At 35.8% G+C, this 20,439-nt stretch overlaps 1 protein-coding gene across 1 annotated transcript in view; it reads left to right on the top strand.

Annotated features, from left to right (window-relative positions):
* COL28A1 (collagen type XXVIII alpha 1 chain) overlaps positions 1-20,439 on the top strand; it is a 152,170-nt gene that overhangs the window by 46,371 nt on the left and 85,360 nt on the right. The window contains exons 13-17 of the mRNA XM_058568763.1: positions 5,007-5,075; positions 7,798-7,866; positions 12,189-12,257; positions 16,346-16,414; positions 17,509-17,577. Of these exons, the coding sequence (XP_058424746.1) occupies positions 5,007-5,075; positions 7,798-7,866; positions 12,189-12,257; positions 16,346-16,414; positions 17,509-17,577 (345 nt within the window). The remainder of the gene's footprint in view (positions 1-5,006; positions 5,076-7,797; positions 7,867-12,188; positions 12,258-16,345; positions 16,415-17,508; positions 17,578-20,439) is intronic.

The following is a 20,439-nucleotide window of genomic DNA, read 5'->3' as shown; positions in this document are numbered from 1 at the left end:
TATATAGTTGTATATTCTATTTCTATCTTTTTAGTGTCTACTGAACTTTTGACATGTGTTTTTAGCTGGCAAGTTTTAAATGTCATCAATATTGCCATGCACTTCTGGAAAATACACTGACCAGAGGAGGCTTTTACTCCAATGATCTCTCTTCCACTTTTAGAGTATTCTTCTCTGTTAACTTAGTTCTACTTTACTTTCTTACCACCAAAATTATTTATTATTATTATTTTTGTAGATTTTTCAATCAGTATTCATTTAATTTTACACATATATTTACCAATTTCTAGGCTCACTGTAGCTTCTTAAATTTTCCTCTTTTCTTTTTGGCTAATTTCTTTTTTCAAAAAGTATATCTTTTAGAAGTTGTTTTCAGTGCAAGTGTGTTAGGACTAAACTCTTTCAGTCTTTAGTTGAAATGCCATTATTTAGCTTTCTTTATAATAGTTTAGCTGGTGTAGAAATCTGAATTGAGTACTAATTCCACTGACCACTGGCAATCATTGTTCCTGTTGAGATGTCTTCATAAGGCTTATCATTTCTTAGTAAGTAATTTATCTTTTATATTAGGCTGCTTTTGCAATTTTTTCTTATCCTTTAGATTTTCCATGGATTCATTATGATGCATATATGTGTGGATATACTTTCATTTATATTGGTTCAAATTCACTGTTCTATGAATCTGAGATTCAACAGTTTTGAAAGTTCTTAGCTATTATCTCTTCAAATATTTTCTTTTTCCATTTTCTTCTTACTTAGAAATCCTATTAGATATTTCTTTGCATTTTGGGTAATTTCCTTAAATGTAACTTATAATTCACAATTTATCTTCATCTGGTTATAAAGTGTCCTTAACTCATCCATTGTATTTTTAACTTCATGAGTATTTAAAAATTTTGTTTGAAGTTATTTTTAAAAATCTGCCTATTTTTTTAAACTAGTATGTTTTCACTATACTGTCTTCTTTGCTTCTTGTGTTTCTGTTCTTAAGAGCATTAATCATTTAAAGTATATTTCCTTTTTTTGGTGTTTATTATTTTATTCTATTGTTTGACATCCTTGGGGAAGTTTATGTTATACTGGCTCACTTTTACTTACTGAGAATTGTTTTCCTGTACGTTTTGTACTCTGGCATCTGAACTCATTGTCAGCTGGGCGCTAATTGTGAAAATCCCAAGTGTTCTGTGTGGAGTATTTGAAAGGAATTTGCATTTGCATCTCTTATGTACTCCAGGTGTATCCTTGATGCTAATATCTTGACTAAGGTGTCCCTGGACCGCCTATGTGGTGTCGCTTGAAACTACAAACACAAACACAGAACAGGACCAGGTTTTCAAGCCAATTTAGAGCCCAAGTGAAGGCAGACAATGTTCTTGTTATTCACATCACTGTGTTGATGTGATGGCTTTTTTCTACCCTGCCTTTCATTGAAGGTATGTAACTTGGAAGGTCCTAGCTTTATGTGGGGATCTCAGTTCTAAGTCTCTCCTCATTTTCCAGAGTGAGCCAACGTCTTTGCTCCTAGTTCTCCCTCTTAGACTTTCTAGACTTATTTCCATCACATAACCATGTTTTTTCACCCAGGACTGCTATAGCATCAGCTTATGCTTACCACTCTTGTTTTTAGCTCTCTTTCTGTTTTGGAATCTTGTGATTTCCCTTATTTATTTATTTATTTTGGACCTCAGCTATGCCTTTAAAATTCATTTTAAAGAAAAATTTGTATTACTTGCCTTTCTGTTTGTAGATAGAGAGTTTTCACAATATTGCCAGAACATGAAATTCTTATTTGTTTGCTTGCTTTCCAAGCCACAATTACACAAATCAGAGTGACACTGTGAGGTCTGTGATTTAATTGGGAACTAAAATCAAAACAAAGGTAGGAAGCATCTCAAATAATGTATGAAAATGTTGCATCAAAATGTCATAATAGAAATCAACAATGTGAGTTTTTGAGTTATTTAGAAGTAACATAAATACTTTCCTTAGGACTGACAAAGGTTCTGCTGGAAGCCCTTTACATGTGTTTCTCTGCCTGAATCATTTCAAGTGGTTTCAGGTTTAGTATTATTCTCTTTTTCAGTACAACACCAATATAAATCTGATCAATTGAATTAATATTCCCGCTGTATGACCTAACTTTGAACTGTCAGCCATCATCTTTAATTGTATGATTACCACTAGTTTTGTATTGGTCTGATAGATGACTGATTCATGCAAAATAAATTGGTTCAGACTCTCGGGGTGATCTGTTTGTTTTTTGTGCAAGGTTATTCAGAGCACTATCAGTAAAAAATACCCCTGAAGTGGAACTATAATTACTTGGAAGTTAAAAATATAGTAGATGGCACTGTTTGAATATTATGGACAATTTTTATTATTTAGCACATTTATCTTTAATGCTTGCAGTGTATATTGAAACCACCTTATTGATCATCTATACTATTGATATTATTAAAGAAAATAATAAGATAATGGACAATCATATTTTATCTCATTAATGCCTCAAATAAAGCATTTCACTGTTCAGACTGTGTTAACTGCTAATTAGATTCCTTTGTTATATTTTTTAATTAAAGGTGTTCATTAGAAACCAAATAAATGTCATAGTTGTAATTGGTTCTCACGGCCTTTGAAAAGGACACCATGAGTTTTTTATGGAAGCATTTCTGTCTTTTATAAAATGATGCATTGGTACTGTCTTAATAAATTAAAAGTACAGTTCATTTAACCCAAGTACCTGCTCTTTCTCTTCTCTAGTTAACAATCATCTTCCAGCCTGACTGTTTCAGGGAAAACTTGAGAATATAGTGATGGTGTGGAATATTACTTTGACAGTTTACAGTAATTAAACCTTGGATCACTGTTTTTTTAAGTGCCCCTAAGTGATTGTTCATGAGCATTAATTCTCCGTTCTCAGCAGCTTGGAACAAAGGGCTCCTCAAAGCCTGCACTATTTTCACTTTCACCTTGGCTTATGTGTTCTAGAAATGCAAAGACGGAAGGAAGTTTTAGTGTTTATTCTGTGCAGTATGTTCTCTCCACATTGCTTAATATAAACCATTCACTCTGAGACTACTTTATTTGTAAAAACTTCGAAAAAGAGGACATTCCTACCAATTGCAGGACTCAAGTAAAAGAATTTTGATAGTGATAGCAGATATTTATTGAGTGCATAATATGTATGAGCTTTAAATCTCTCTGACTTAATCCTTACATTCATACTTATTGTTGAGGTAGATAATATTATTATCACCATTCTGATAAGGATGCTAAATTTTAGAGAGGTTAAAATGTTTAAGGTAACACTGCTAATATGTAGCAGAGCTGGGATTTGAACCTCAGTCCAAATGACACCAACATCTGCTTTTAATTATCATGCAAGACTATAAACTCCATGAGACAGGCAGCAGGGCTGCCTGCTGTTCCTAGAACCTAGCACAGTGCCTTGCACACATAGACATTTGGTAAATATTTGTTGGATGAATGAAAAAAACAAATTGAATGAACTGGAAAAAGACTTCTTTGCATTTAATGTAAATTGTTTTATCTTTATTTGTCATCTTGTTGGGGAAGAAGAATATTTATCAATTTTTTCTTATTAAAGTGTGTGATGTTAGCTAGGCACTTGTCTGTTTAGTCGGCAATCTAATCTTCATGCTTCTATTCATTTTTCCCCTAGCTAATTGCTCTAACATTAGAGTAAGCTGTCATTGATATTAGTGCTTTGACTAAGGTCTTAGATTGTTAAAAGCTAGATTTCCTGTAAGCATGGCAATTTAAGTTCAATTAAATGTTAGTTTTCTAAAAAAAAATTAAAGTCATTACTAAACTGGCTATGCATAAATACTAAAGACGACTGTCTTTTAAAATATTCAATGTTAGGGAAAGGCCAAAAAATTAAACACCGGGATATAGTTAGCTTGCTTTCTAACAAATCCATAGCTATGATCAGTTACTGATTAGCATAAGACCGCATCCTAGTTTTTCTACCAGACTTGAGTAGAAAGCCTCTCTTAAATTACCCTGGAGTACTGCATATCCAGCCCCGGGATCATTCAGATCACGGCCTGCAGCGTGCTGCCTCTGGAGCTTCTGGGCACCTCAGTAGACCTTGTTCCATCACAGGTTTACTTCCCTGGCAAGCAAGTCCTAATTGTCTTTTTAAGTCCATTAGAGGTAAAGTTCCAGTTTGTGCTTCTAAGACTCTTGCTGTTAGTCGCTTTTCTACCTTTTGCCTTCTGGCCAAAAAGAAAAAGAGGAGAAATTTGTAGCCTTTTAAAATTCCTGGTTTAAGTGAATATCTTGCTGTTGCTTTTATTTTTCAATTAGTAAGTTTCCTGCCAGTCCACTTCAAAGCCTGAGACTGTGTTGTTTTTCTTTCCTTATGTGATAGTTACATGGACTTCATTTTAATCATTGAGACCGAAAATCATGTTTTCCCTTAATGATTCTATCAAGATTCCTGTTTGTGCATAAACCTCCTGTGGATTCAACTAGTTTCGGAAAGAATTCAACTTTGAATCCAAATTTATCAGGACAGAGATTAAAACACACGTAAACAGAATTCAATGCTTCAAAACAGCTGTGCAGTGATTTCTTCACAGAGCTCGCCCCTGATACCCAGTTAGATTATTAAACCACTCTGCATCCTTCTCCAGGCCACGATTTTTAGCTTTTCCTCATAGGATTTATTTCCTAATCCTTATTCTGAAGCATCACTTAATTTCCATTTTTTTCTAATTTGAGGACACCAGAATAGAACATTTTATGCCAATCAAATGCAACGAGTATTTAATACAATGGGAATATTATTCTTCACAACTCTACAATTCTATTGATCAGTAGGGAGCTTACTAGAAGGATTCTCACTAATAACTAGGATCATATCATCGCCTTGCCCATGCGAATTGCGATATAACCATTTTCTTTCTTCTCCTCTCCCCTCCTCCTATTCTCTCTGTCTCTCTCTTCTCCCGCGCCTCATTCTGTTTTATCATAACCAGGGTCACCGTGGTCCTGAGGGAGCACCAGGAGAGAGGGGCTTACCTGGAGAAGGATTTCCAGGACCAAAGGTAACAATACTTTCTGTACCAGGAAAAAGTGCTTTGTCTTACATGATCACGAATTACAAATTTAAAAAATATGTCCTAGCCAATTATTGGAAGTCAAGTATTTTCCTGACCATCTTCACTCTATTAAATGAAGCAATATGTAAATTTCCCCTTAATATGAAACTATAGTGAAATTTGCAATGATAAATAAGTGACAAACTTCTACTTCGTATAGTTACTGCATATGAAATTAGAAAAATCTCTTAAGTAGCCTGTAGTCATTAAAGCCACAGTGATAAATAGCATCTTCATGCCCAGAAGTTAAGTTATTGAGCATTGCTATGACAAAGCTCTCCTCATAGCTTTGTTTGTGAAACATAGATAAGAAGAAGTCTAATAAACCAATTTGTAATAGTATTGCCATTAGTATAATAAGAAAGGAAATATGAGTGTGAGGAGGGAAATGGAATGATCTTATTACCATAAGGAGCAAAAAGTTTTGAAAGACCTACCTTTTACCTGGCAATTGAGAATTTAAATGTTTCCACTGCTTCCCATACAGTCAGGCAACGCGTAACAATGTTTCAGTCAATGAGAGACTGAATAGATGAGAGTGGTCCCATAAGATTAGTACCATATAGCCGAGGTGTGTAGCAGGCTGTACCCTCTAGGTTTGTGGACGTACACTCTATGATGTTTGCACAACGACAAAACTGCGTAATGATACATTTCTCAGAATGTATCCCCGTCGTTAAGTGCCACATGACTGTATATAATTCTTGGACCTCAAGTTCTTCTAGACCAGGGATTGGCAAACTTTTTTGCAAAGGGCCAGATAGTAAATATTTTAGGCTTTGTGAGCCATATGGTATCTGTTGTAACTACTTAACTCTGCTGTTGTAGCATGAAAGCAGTCATAAACAATGCAAAAATGAATGTGTGGCTGTGTTTCCATAAGCTGAATATTTGTAAATACAAATATTTACATGTGGGCTGGATTTGGCCAATGGGCTGTAGTTTGCTGACCCCTGATCTAGGCTCTTTACCTACAATCTATGGCACACAGGAAATGATTTTCCAGGACACTTTGGGCAACATCAACAAAATTTCAGAGTAAGTAGGGATAAATTTTGGAGTCGTTTTTCCTTCTTTTCCAAAATCTTTTCCCCAAACACACATGCATGCATGCACACATTGCCCAGAGAAGCACATACTGTTTTCTAAGTGTCTGAGACCTTCCACTTCAGTCATTCAGTCAGATCACTATGATCTGACCTTCTCAGTACAGCCTCACGCTCTAAAATTGTATCTCATTTTCAGCCCCTTCCACCATGATCAATATTCAATTATCTATGAGAAACCTGAATCTCAACGAGAGGGAAATCAATTAGTTAAAACAAATAATTCATACTAAGTTGTGAGTGACTGCTGGGTTGAATTTTAAAAGAGGCTTTTGTTAACTGATAAATTTTAATTTGTCATAATAAATGGAAATAATATGTTGGATAAAGGGGATGTTACTAATGCCCTTGACTAACCAGAGTATCACTATCAGAAGACAGAGGCCAGCAATTTGGCACTACATTTCAGAAAGTTTTATAATATATAATTTCTTGAATTTTTTTTGGCGTGTAGTACATTTCTACTTATGTGTAAACAACCTGGAAAATTCACATAGCCAGAATTATTTTTCTTTATAATCTGTGGAGTTTTTTTTAAGATAAAGAAATAAATGAGAAATGAATAAGTGAAACATTAAGAAGCATATTGCAGGGCACATCTTAGTGACAGGTTCACCTCTAAGATATAATGATACACTCTTATTCATAATAACCCATGACTCTGCATTGTCCTCTATCTCATCAAAGAAAGAACACATTATAGTCAGTGTTGTTTTAGGGTCTACTGTCTGCAATTATTCTCTGTGGTAATGATCAGAAGAATCCGTTAGTAAGAATACTTTATTCTCCAACCAGCAGGACCAATGGGAGTTTTCTATATGTGCTACTTGAGGCTGCTTTGCAAAAATGTAGGGCTTAATCGAATAAATCATGAATATGAGAGACATAAAGATATATTTTCCTGTTAGGTTTCTTGCAAATTTTTGATTTTACTCTTTGTTCAAATGAATTCATGAAATGAATGCTATTTCTGATTGATTACATGGTTTATTTTTCATACAAATGCACAAAGTGTTATGTCTTCATTGACATTATTTTACAACCAGAGCTATTGGCATAGGTCATATGACTATAGAAGTATGTCCAAGAAGATTTTCCATGTATTCTTTTAGAACTGAATTTTCAATAAATGTTTATAAATTCTGATATAAAGTATTAAATAAATAATTCAATCCTAGCAAGTACTAGTTCATATACTAATATGAGAGGTAAATTTTCATTGTGTGATAGATCCAGTTGTAGCAATGTTGAGGAAATGAAGGATTGATTAAGTTAGTTGTACTATATGTTTGATTAGGTCTCCCATTTCCAGATATTTCTGATTACATTGGGAATGGAGCTTTTTTCCAACTTTAGTGATGCTGTGTATGTGTTCTGCTTGGACAGAATCCTTCCTATTTAAGAGTGTTAAGACTAATTTTTTTTTTTGCAAGTTACAAATCTCGGAGTCAGTTAGAATTACCCATTTGCAGTGAGCAGTGAATTTGGGTGCTTTGAATGCTTTAACTCTTTTAAAATCCTGATTTTTATTAGTGCACTGATATCTCTCCCATAACTTTCAGGGTGAAAAAGGTTCTGAAGGACCAATTGGCCCACAAGGATTACAAGGCCTGTCAATCAAAGGTGACAAGGTACGGCATATAGGGTATATAGTAGAAGAGATGCCAATAAAATTATTTTTTTCATTGTTCTTTATATGTGTACATTTATGAACTGTATATAGCATCTCAACCATACTGCATAGGTATCTAGTTAATTATAAATCAAATGTATGTAAGGTATATTATTATTTAGGATGAATTATGATCTGGAAAATCCCATCATATATATTTATAACAATGTCTCATTTATTTAGCTTCTGACTTCCAGTAACACCTATCATCAGCCAAGCAGCTTTGAAGCCAGACATGAGCAAAAGAAACTTCTTCTTAGTAAAGAAAATAGTTGTTAAGAACATATTGAGTTGACCCCATTATAGAAGTGCATATCCACCCTTAGGCTCACTCAAAAATATTACCTTAAAATGGGGCTGTAATAAGAGAACTCATTTAAGAAAATTAGTGTTGATGCCCTCCAGCAAAGCCAACAGGAATCCTATATTTGAACAAAATAGTTGAACCTATAGTTGAATAAAATTAGGCTTATTGACTCATTGCAGTGAGGAAGACCACATACCACAGGGAGCTGATAGCCACTCAGTAAGAAGACGAAAGATTTTTCATGGGATTTGGGCTTGTGTTAGGCAATTTTGGGGAGTGTCCAAGAAAGCAGGAGTTGGATCTGTAGTGGATGCTATCAGGAAGTGGGGGTAATTTTAAGATTGGGTATTTTAATGAATCTTATCTAGGAGGGGGAAAAATGGAACTAGGCTTAGTTGTAATTAGTAAAGAAGTAGCAGTCACTCATTTTAGCCAGTATAGGGGGATGTTTGATCATTTTGGACAGTGTTTCTCATTTTTGTCTGTGTTTGGACATGATGATGAAGTGGTCTAGCTTGATTCGTCACACACAGTGGCCATGCCTGACATTGGCACTGTATTCTGTAAAATTGCTTATGTTCAACACCATGGCCTACCTGCCATTACTTTTCTCTTTCTCACTAGTTACTCATTTTCTCTAAAATAGCTGCAGATTATACCCAGATTAGATGTGGGTTGCGAGGCTGGTGAGAGAAGCTACTGGAAACTCTAAAGACCCATGGGAAGTGAAAGTTGCCAGAGAGGGAGGTGATATAAGAAGAAATATACAAAAAACAGAGACCTCGTATCAATTTGGAGTCATTTATATGTCATCTTCTATGCACATCAATATATTATAAATTGTATTAGAATAATGATTGATATTCGTTATTATCTTAGGTGTTGTGTTTCAATCTTGAATTGCTTATTCCTTTTATTTACTGGTAGCCATCTCTTTTGGGTATCTGTATTTAAATACAGAGATATTGGTAAATAGTGAGTTATACAAATTTTTGATGTAATACAATTCTTGATTCAAATAGCTCAGCTCTGGTTGTAACTCCAGCTCCCAAATACTCTAAAAATATGTAAGATACTCTTTATTCCTTTGGAGCAGTGAGAACTGAGTACAACAGAATGGTTGTTTTATGAGCTTAATAAGTTAACTTTTTCAGGTGTTGTTTACACAGCGTTTGTGTTTTTACGTCTGGAGCTCATGCAAAGAAAAAAACACATTGAAATATCAGGACATTATCACAAAGTAATTGCAAAGATTTTATCTGCTATTCCCTTACTAAATCAATACCATCTTCCCTTTCTCTTCTCTCTTTTCTTCCTTTCTATTTTTTTTATATATAACTTTATATTCAGAGACTTTGGTGTCAGTGATTTGAGTGAGAGGATAACCAGTCCTATGATAAGAGCTCTCAAATATATGTAATTGGTACAAGACAAGGAAGTAGTTTTGATACAAATATTTAAATATAAATAGTACTGCACAGAAAGGAATCTCTCATTATTTATATATTATCTCTCTTATTTATTGAATATTTGAAGAATAGTTGTTATGAGTTGGGTTCTGGAGTCAGAGAGCAGACTTTAGTCTTGCCTCTGCCATCTCACAGTTGTGTAACCTGGGACAAGTTGCTTAACCTCTTCTGGAAAATGGGGATGCCTGCTTTCAGAGGGTTGTTGTGAGGATTAAATGAGATAAAGCATGAAAAGCATGTAGCACAGTGCCTGCTGCATGATAAGCAATCAAGTTCTGAATCAGAATAATCCACTTCTGAATTAGAACTTGAGTCTATTACGTTTTTCCTCTCATGATGTTTATTGAGACTGGGGGTTGACACAAAGTGAAACACCAAGAAACATATTCTAGGGCATGTCTTAATGACAAGTGCAGCCTACTTTTTAATATTATACAAAGTATGATCTAATGACATGCCTTTGTTCATAAAAACATATTTATTTAGTCCAGGCATTGGCAAACCATAGGGCTGGCTGCCTATTTTTGTAAGTAAAGTGTCATCAGAACATAGATACACCTGTTTGTTTAGGTATTGTCTATGGCTGCTTTTGCACTACCAAAGTAGCATTCATCAATTACTAAAGAGATCTTATTATGGCCCTTATACATAAAATATTTACTATCCAACTGTTTAAGAAAAAGTTTACTGACCCTGATGTAGTCTAAATACAATTGATATTAAAATAAGCATACTTATCCACGTTGTTCAATCCAATGGTTAATTCTCAGTTGTCAACTTACTTCACCTATCAGTAGCACTTGACTGATCCTCACCTTCTTGAAAGAATCTCTTCACTTGGTCTCTCTGGCTGTACCTTCTCTGTCTCCAGTGCTGGTGCTTCCTCATCTCTCTGATCTCTAATACTTGGAGGGTCCAAGAGACTCGGTCCTTGAACCTTCTGTCTTCTCTATCTACTTGGAAAATTCACTCAGTCATGGCTTTAAATGTTATCTGTATACTGAGAACTCCCAAATCTATGTCTCCAGCTCAGACCTCTCTTGCCTACTTGATATCTCCATTTGGATGTCTATTTTAGGCATCTCAGACTTTACATGTCCAAAGCTGAGCTCCTGATACTATACCTGCCCAACATTGCTTCTCTCTCAAACTTCTCCTTCTCAGTAAATGACAAGTCTATTATTCCAAAAACCTTGGAGATAACTTAGAGTCCTCTCAATCTGTAGTAAATCCTGTTGGCTCTACCTTCAAAATATATCCAGGATCTGAGCTCCCCACTGCCTTCATTCCAACACCCTGATCCATGTCCCCATCATCTCTCATATAGACCTCCTTTCAGTCTGTTTTCAGTACAGCCAGATTGAGCCTTTCAGATCTTTCTGTCAGATCTTTCACTTCTCTGCTCAAAACCCTGTAGTGGTTTCTCATCTCACTCAGAGAAAAGCCAAAGTTCTTTCTTACTATGGCCTAAAAAGCCCTTTGCATCCTTCTGCCTGACCCACTGCCATACTTCTCTGGCTTCATCTTCTGCCACTCTCCCTCATGCTCACGAGCTCTAGCCATCTTGTCTCCTTGTTGTTTCTGGAATGTGCCGGGCATCATCCTTCAACTGGATGTTTACTCTGCCCGGAAAGCTTTTCCTCTAGGTTTCTACCCAGCTCATTCCCTCTCATCAGTGAGGCCATCATGGGCCACCTTATCCAAAATTTTACCTGTCTCCCTGCTTCCCTGATTTATTTTTCTCCTTAGCACTTATCATTATTCAACATACTATTTATTTTATCTATCCATCTTATTATCTTCTGTTTCTTCTACTAAAACGTAAGCTCTACGAGGACAGAGATTTTTGGCTGTTTTGGTCACTGTTGTTTCCCCAGTGTTAGGAACAGTTCCTGGCACATAATGGACACTCTAAATATTTGTGGAAAGACACAAAGAATGGATGAATGATATTGTTCTTACCAATAACATTCACTTTGTTTCCCAAATTTATTTCATGGAGGGAAAAGGTGAGATTCTTTAATTTTGTTACATTTACCTTAGATAATTTCTTAATTTTAAAAATGCATTTTTAATAAGATTTGGAGGGAAAAGGTATTTAGAAAAATTTTAAACATTTTTCTCCAATTTCTCTCTCAAAGTCTGATTTTCTTGCACCCTATAAATATTATACTTTTAAATATTTCTGTTATGGATCCTAATAGGAAGTGTTTGTGTCATTATAATAAACATGCAGGAATTTTTGGTTCTTATGAGAAAAATGATTGATAAATATAAGCTGGTGCAAATACTCACCAATTTAGACTAAATAGCAAAAACATCGTTTACCATTTTGGCATATTGGAACTATGAACTGTTTAAAAGGAATGGAGTTTTCTAGCTTTCTGTGTTGAACATTTTTATGGTGTAAAGATAGATTTTAGTCCAGCAGAATTCAATATTAACCAAGTATGAAAGGATGAGGTTTAGTTTTATTGTTATATTTCTAACTTATTTTCTATACAGGGAGATTTGGGACCTGTGGGACCCCAGGGACCAATGGGCATCCCTGGACTCGGCAGTCAAGGGGAACAGGTAATCAATGCTTTCTCCCTTTCCCTTTGGTAGAGAACATTCTGGCACAATCCTGATGTTCACTGAAGGCCAGTCCTGCAAACACCTATGAGTATATTTAATAGTCAAATTGCAATGGAATATATGTGTAAAACTGAATGTAGGGAAGGATAAGATGGTTTCATGAGGTTTTACTTTTTAGAATTTCCAAAGACTTAAAAAATAAATTGTGTTTCTTTGTGCTGTAACTTTTAACATTAAAGCCTAATTAATGGGATAAGAATTTTTGAGTAATATTTTATATTTTTAGTTTCCCTTGAGAACAATAGTTTATTTATCTGTGAGTTTGTGTGTTTTTTCCCCCTTGAAGCTTTGTAAATGTTTATATCTCACTCTTTTCCAATGCCAGTAGAGCAGTATTTCCCACCCCCAGCCATGTAAAAATCTAAAAAAGTACTAAACTTAAAACAAGGACCGGAATCAGAGGTAACCACTTAATTTATGGGACACCATTCCTGAATAGAAGCAAACCACAGAGAAGGTTTATACATGACACTTGGCCCCTGTTGGTGAGAAGAAAGGAAAAATCTCTGAGGATGTCTTTACATGCATGGCTGGAACTGCTTGTAAAATCTTCTGACAATAAATTTTGGAAAAACAAGGCAATTTTGTTAGATCTAAATAATATGAGCATGATATAACATTACTATCCACCTACGTAATCTCATTTAATCAAAGTGACCAACAAATCCAAATTTATGCTGAACATCCTCCTGTGTAGAAAGCAGCAAATCAGTTTGTTTAAAATTTATGATTAAGGTTTGAGTCATTCTTTTGCCTAAAGAATGAATAGTGCTTCCTCTATCTAGGATAGTGGGAGAAAGGAGGGATAAAAAAAGAGATAATTCCCAATCTCATTGTTGACATTAACTCTGAATTTATTTCTAACTGTCTTCTAGCAATCAATAGCCAAGCAACAGCCAAGTTGGATGTTACTCTTTGTTCCCTTTCCTTCCCTTTGGTAGAGGTTCTAGTGTAATACATTAGGAGGATTAAGGTCCAGGAGAAGCCAAGATAAATCTGTATATAAATATTTAGATAATAATTAAGAGCTGAGTATTTTGACTACACAAGGATCATGGTTTGACTCTGCCACCAGGCATTCTCAAACTTGAAGTTCATTTGCTGGTTTCAGCAGGTCTTACATTCTGATCTCGGAAGTGGCTGGACACTGCTGTCACATCCTGGGTCTTGTGGTGTTCTTGGTGCTGAGTCACCACCATGGGGCTGGGAATAGGTTCAAAGAAAGCCAAGTCTTTCCAGATGGCCCGTGAATTCTGTACCTCCCACCTGCAGCTTTCTGTTGCTTTTAGTGCTGGTTCTTGGTAGAGGGTGTTGTTCTTTAGCTTCAATAGAGAAAACCTCTCTGACTTCTTTTGTTTTCTTACCCCTTTCTCTTTTTTTCAAAGAGAAAAAAACTTTTAAGGTAGATGATGTATCCATATGGAGCTGACGCCTATTGGGTAGGAGATTGAATGAAATGTATTATTTGTAAACTGCTCTGAACAAGAATTTGTTTACTTTTTAAGATAAATTATTTAAATTCTACTTAAATTTAACCTCTATGCAGTTATTTATTTTTCTTCTTATCTTTAACATGTTTACCCACTGAATTACTGTTATTATTAGATCTTCCTATTTCTCATATAGAAATGAGTTTTCCCACTCATATCTTTATGAGGGAACTTCTGTTTCCAGCAACATGTTTATAATATCCCTCAAGTGGCCTGCAGATTTTCATTAAATATTCGGAGATTGACCTCTTCAAACCTTTCATAAAATAATGTGGAATATAAATAACCACATATACACATGTAGAAACGTATATGCACATATGTCTTTGAATTTTTTGGTTCCATGTCCCATTGCATGCTACTTGCAGATTCCTGTAAAAGTCAGGAAGGATTCCTTTTTATAAGGGTTCAATATAAATATTGAAATATTTCCTTCATAATAAGGAAAATAGCTTCCTTAAATTTTTTAGACTGCTTCATCTTTATCAACCAGGGAAAGGGCAATAATATTTTTCATAAAAATGAATTCATAAAAATGAATAAGCAGTTATATCATCTAGCTAGAGAAAAGAGGAGAACATTTGTAACAAAATAATCATGCATCTGTAACATTATTTGCACAATCATGCCTTGTGGAGTGTAAGCAAAATCTTAGTTTTTTTCTCTCATCGTTGCTTTAAATTTTTTTTTATTGGGGGAAGTTTTTTCTTTTTCCTACCACAGAAAGAAATTATCAGCAGGCTATAGAATTTTCTTATCACTTTTAGGTAACAGAAAACTATAAGGTCACTCTAAGTTGCTAATCACAGTTTTAATTGTATAATAAAAACTATCTAGTCAATATACTAATCTTCTTCTCAATCTTTATTCATCTGGTATGAGATGCAGGGAGAACCTGTGGCCCATGGAGGGAATGTGCTTCTCATCCCTCCCAGGCTGAATCAAGGATGGGAGGAGAAGAGTGGCCTCGGAGGTTCTTTCCTGGCTGATCTATTGTCAGATGGCCTTGTGTCCTGTGGTCTCGGCAGATGTTTGACGCTGACACTCTTCCTCATGGGGATCCTGCACTGGCCCTTCCCGGGACACGGATGAAGGATGTTCTTCCTCCAGCTGTTTCTTCCTGTCAGCCTCTGCTTTTCTGGGGGTTTACTCTATACTGACTTTCTCTGTTGGAGTTCCATTACTCTTTGAGGTCATCTTGGACAGGATTCAAAATAGTTCCAGGCCAGCTCTGTCTCACACATAGAGTACATCTGGTCCACAGAAAAAACTCATGTGTTCTTTGCACTGACAAACTGGATGCACAATCTGATCCCACCCCAGCCCTCTCTTGGCTATCATAGCCCATGTTAGCTTTCTCAGGCATGAGTCAGACACTGGTCCCTTGTGTCTACAAAAAAAAATCAAGGTCTCCAAGTGGTTTCATTGAAGTTCTTTTTCTAGAATGGGATAAAGAGAGAAGCAACTTGAACCTCTCCCATTTTCTCCAAAGAAAATTCTTTGTAAGACTACTTTCTCCAAAGAAGAACTTTATAAATGGTCTCCCCACCCCAAACTTGTTTTTTGGTGAGGAAGATTAGCACTGAGCTAACATCCGTTGCCCATCCTCCTCTTTTTGCTGAGGAAGATTGGCCCTGAGCTAACATCTGTGCCCATCTTCCTCTACTTTATATGTGGGATGGCTGCCACAGCATGGCTTGATAAGTGGTGCATAGGTCCGCTTTGGGATCCTGGCCCGCAAACCCTGGGCCACCTGCGAGGTGGGGCGGGCGAACTTAACCACTAAGCCATTGGGCCAGCCCCTCCCCTCCCTTTTTATACCCACAATGTGAGTGAGAGTCAAGTGTCTGAACATTCTTCAGTCTGGTGTCTACAGGCTATCACTTCTTACAGCCTGGGTCAAACCTTCATTTTAGCATCCTGATATATATCAATTGGTACAGCTAGGATATAGGTTTGTTTGTGTGTGACTGAGATGTGAAATAGGTTAACAAGATGGAATTTTATTTCTCTTATTTAAAACGTCCAACTCGGCACGATGGCTCTGTTTATCAGGGTCGTCAGGGGTTCGGGCTTTTTCATTCTTGTTAGTCTGCCATTCTGAGAGTGCTTTCCTCATCTACATGATCCAGGATAGCCACTATGTCTTCACTTCAGCCACTGGGGAAGGGGTGTTGGGAAGGAGGAGGCATACCTCTTCCTTTAGCATGAACCAGAAATTATACACATCACTTCCATTCACATTCTATTGGCCAGAATCCGGCACATGGCAACACTTGGCTGCAACAGGGACTGGGAAACATGGTCTTTACTCTAGGCAGCCACGTGGGCCAGCTAAAATTTCTCTTACTGTGGAAGAAGGGGAGATGCATATTATGGTTCAACTAGCAGCCTATGCCACCCCATTCAACAAATATTGAGTATGAGTAATCTTTTATGGGATGTGAACTAAACTCACTTTAGAGGATTTGAAACTACTCATCCATATTTCTTCTTAATTTCACGAACACTATTTTTTTAAATTTTATTTTAAAGGGAATCCAAGGTCCTATTGGTCCACCTGGTCCTCAAGGGCCCCCGGGACAAGGCTTACCTGGTTCCAAGGTAACTTTCTAAATGAGAGCAGAGTTTGTATATCTATAGTCTAATTGCTGTTTTCTGGTCAGTCAGCAGCCAGTGCGTTTAGAAGACAGCAGATGAAATGAACTTAAAAATCAGACATCTCTACTTAAAACAAAATGTTACTGATATTCTTAATGGTGTAGAAAATGTAATATGAATTCGTTATGCTCTTCGAATTTTTTATTTAGACAATCTTTATTTATTGTTTTCTTTATTCCTTTTACTTATGAGATCCTATTCTAGCAATTCAAGCAGTACTATCAGTAGAGGCTACCTGCGGGTTGTCTAATTTTCCTTCTCACCAATGCTCCCACAGTAGGTCCAGCCACTAAAACATGTAGTTAAAGACATGGAGTCAGAAATAACCTAATAAATAAAAATTTTCTGTGAACTTGGGATTCAAATTAGCTCCTAACTTAAAACTACTATCTATCCCTTGCGGAGAGGCATGACACATTATTTAACTAGCCGTCCTTAATGTTGCTTTGAACAATCACTGTTAAATAAATACAATACTTCTCTGAGAGTACCCACCTTTGAGTACACTCCTTAGAGATTTCCACGTGAGAAGCAGCTCAATTAGAATCCAGTTACTGTCCTTGAGATTTTTGATTTGAGGCCCATGTTGAAAGCTCAGGTTGTTCTCTCTGGTTATGATATTGCTCTTGATTAGCGGTCACCTTGGCTTCTCATGTGTCAGTTTTAGTTGTTCTGGAATATAACTGCCTATCTTTTCCAGGTGGCCTCCACCGGGGCTCCTTAAAATCAATTTTGAGTGTGCTTCATAGCCTATATTTTAAGCCAGATCATTATATATTTCAAATTTGGTAAAAATCCATCCACGTGAAGGGATTTTAGGAAAATATACATATTTGCCTAGAATATATATATATATTTACATTTGAATATATATATATATATACATACACACATATATATATATGAATTGAGCACATGAAACAGTTTTATCTTATTTTGCTGATATAAGACAGCTCTTAGGAGATCAAAGGCAGGAATATATTATGTTTATTTTGCTGCTATAGTCACATACTCTTCAAATACTCTTTCCTTACCAGGGAGAAGTAGGCCAGATAGGACCTACAGGTCCTAGAGGACCCGTGGGAATTGGAGTCCAAGGTCCAAAGGTGAGTTGACTATGTTGCTCAGGAGCATTTAGATAATTTACGTAGTATTATGTGAAGTTTATTTATCTCCAAATGCAACGCAGATCATGCATGTGTCGTCTGTTATTTCACCAAACTAGAGTGTTTATTCAGAAAAGGGTCTGATGCTCAATATAGCTCTTACTGTTTAAGAAGAACCAAAATCTTAGTTTATTTTAATAACTGCTATCTGTTTGGTTTTTATGCATTTATTTATTAGTGTCAGAGGCCCTCTTTTGGCACAGAGTGATTCTTTAAGAACATTATTTCCTGCTGTATTATGAAACAAAGCACCAGCATAGTAGGATTTCAGTAAAGGTTACTTCCCTTCTTTTGTTTTGTGGCTGGCTCCTTCTCATATGACTTTCAGGTCTCAGCTCAAAAGTTACTTTCTCAGGAATTCATTCCCTGAATCTAAAGTGTATCCACCCAACTCCTACCACCCAGTTATTGTATACCTCAGCACAGCACACTGTTTCCCTCGCTTTTACCGCTTATCTCAACTTGCATGTTTTTTGAATTACTTTTCATCTTGCTATATCCTCTAGAAACGCATTGCCCAGTATTGCAGCCACTAGCCACATGTGGTTATTGAATACTTGAAGTGTGGCTAGTATGAACTGAGATTTGTAATATACACAAGTGTAATATACACACTGGTTACAACACTTGGCACACAAAAGAATGTAAAGAATATCATTAATACATTTGTGCACTGATTACATATTAAAATGATGATGTTTCAGACATATTAGAGTGAATAAAATATTTTATTAGAATTATTCTAAACTGTTTCTTTTAACTCTTTAAATGTGGCTGCTAGAAAAGTTGTAATTATATATGCAGCTAGCTTTATATTTCTCTTGGACAGCGCTGCTTCAATGGGGCAGGGATCTTGTTTTCTTGTTTATTATTGCATCCCCAGTTTTGGGGTCATGATAGGTACTCAATAAATGCTGTTGAATAATGAATGAATCCTTACTTCACCCTTTGCAATTTCTGTAACTCATCCTGATGGCATATAGGACCTGGCAAGCCACGCTGAGCGTTAAACTCCATCATTGTTCTGCTATCATTGTCATCATTCTTATAAGTGTTTGTGTATTAGAAGAATATGTAAGACATGGGTCTAAGAAGAATATACATGTTACATATACATAAACATAATTACAAGGGATATAAAATGTGTTAGTATAGTAATAATAGCTGCCATTTGTTGAATGGTTTTGATGTGCCTCACAATGTGCTAAGTGCTATGTATGACGTATAGATGTCTATACATATATGCAGTGTATATATATGTATATACACATATTAGGTCATATATATGCCAATCTCAGAGAGGCAATATAGAGTAATCAAGTTCAACAGTTAGACTACCTAAGTTCAAATCCCAGTCTCGTCACTAACTAAATGTGTAATCTTAAGCTTCTCTCACTTTAAAAAATGAAATATTTCAAACATACTCACTAGCGTAGAGAATAATACAAAGAACACCCATGTATTCCACAGCTCAGCTTTGTCAAATGTTAACATTTTGCCATATTTATTCTAGACATGTTTTTTAAGAAGCATTACAGCTATAGCTGGAGGCCTCTACCAGTGCTCCTCAATCCCATCATCCTCTCTTCTCTCCCCAGCCATAGTCATTATCATGGATTTGGTGTTTATCATTCTTTCAGTTTTTATAATTTTCCCACATATGTTTTTATCCATAAACCATATACTGCTTTTTTGTGTTCTTGAACTTTACATAATGTATCATTCTGCAACATATTTATACTCAGCCTTACGTTTTATTTGTGTTTTATATGCCTCTAATTTATTCATGGTAGTCTATTGTATGAAAATATCTCATTTAAAATTTATCCATTTTCCTGTTGTTGGACATTTAAATTTCTTCCCATTTTTTGCCTCTGCCAACAATGCTGCCATAAAGATTCTGAGTTTCCTTTTGTGTAAGTCAGAGTACAAGTTCCTCACACTGGGAGATGATAAACACCTACAAGTAGAATGGAAGATACAGGGTATGCAAGTTAACTTACCTTCCTTCCAGCAACAGGTGACAATGCTCCTTTCTCTACATTCTTGCCAATATGAAGTATATAAAAATATATCTCATTGTTTTAATTTTTACTCAACCATTTGAACAGTTTTTGTGTGCTTAGTGGACCTTCAGCTTTTCTCTTTGGTAAATTCCTGTAGATATTCATTTTTTTGAGGTTGGGTGTCTGTTTCTTACTAATTGATAGTTCTATATATATCTGGATATCAATCCTTTGTTATTTGGGTTGCAAATACCTTCTCACAGGTGATGGCTTGTCTTTTTCACTTTACATAGGGTAACTTTTAGTTTATGAAAGTTTTAAATTTTAATGTATTTCTATCCCTTTATGGCTTGGGCTTTTTGAACATTATTTAAAAACATTTCCTGACTCCAAAGTCATAAAGATATTTTTATGCATTTTCCTCTGAAAATTTTGATGTTTTGGTGTTTTTTTTGTTTAGGTCTTTAATCCACCTGGAATTTATTTTTGTGTATAGGGCAACACAGGCATCTATTTTTTTCCCCTGTAGATAACCGGATGTACCAGCACCAGTTATTGACTAGTTCATCTTTGCCACACTGATTTGTAGTACCAGCTGTGTCATATGTCAAGTTCCTATATTTGTGAGGATCAATGCCCGAGCTCTCTATTCTGCTCCATTTGTCTGTTTATATCTCAGTGCTGTTACCTGTCTTGATTATGATAGATTGATAATAAGTGTTGTCATTGATAGGGAAAATACTCTTATCTTCTTCTTTCTTGGTTATTCTTGATTCTAACATATACATTTTAGAAT

This window comes from Diceros bicornis, chromosome 3 (genome assembly GCF_020826845.1).
Source record: "Diceros bicornis minor isolate mBicDic1 chromosome 3, mDicBic1.mat.cur, whole genome shotgun sequence".
Taxonomy (NCBI): domain Eukaryota; kingdom Metazoa; phylum Chordata; class Mammalia; order Perissodactyla; family Rhinocerotidae; genus Diceros; species Diceros bicornis.
Note: the sequence above shows the minus strand (reverse complement) of the source record. Positions and strands in the feature narration are given on the sequence as shown.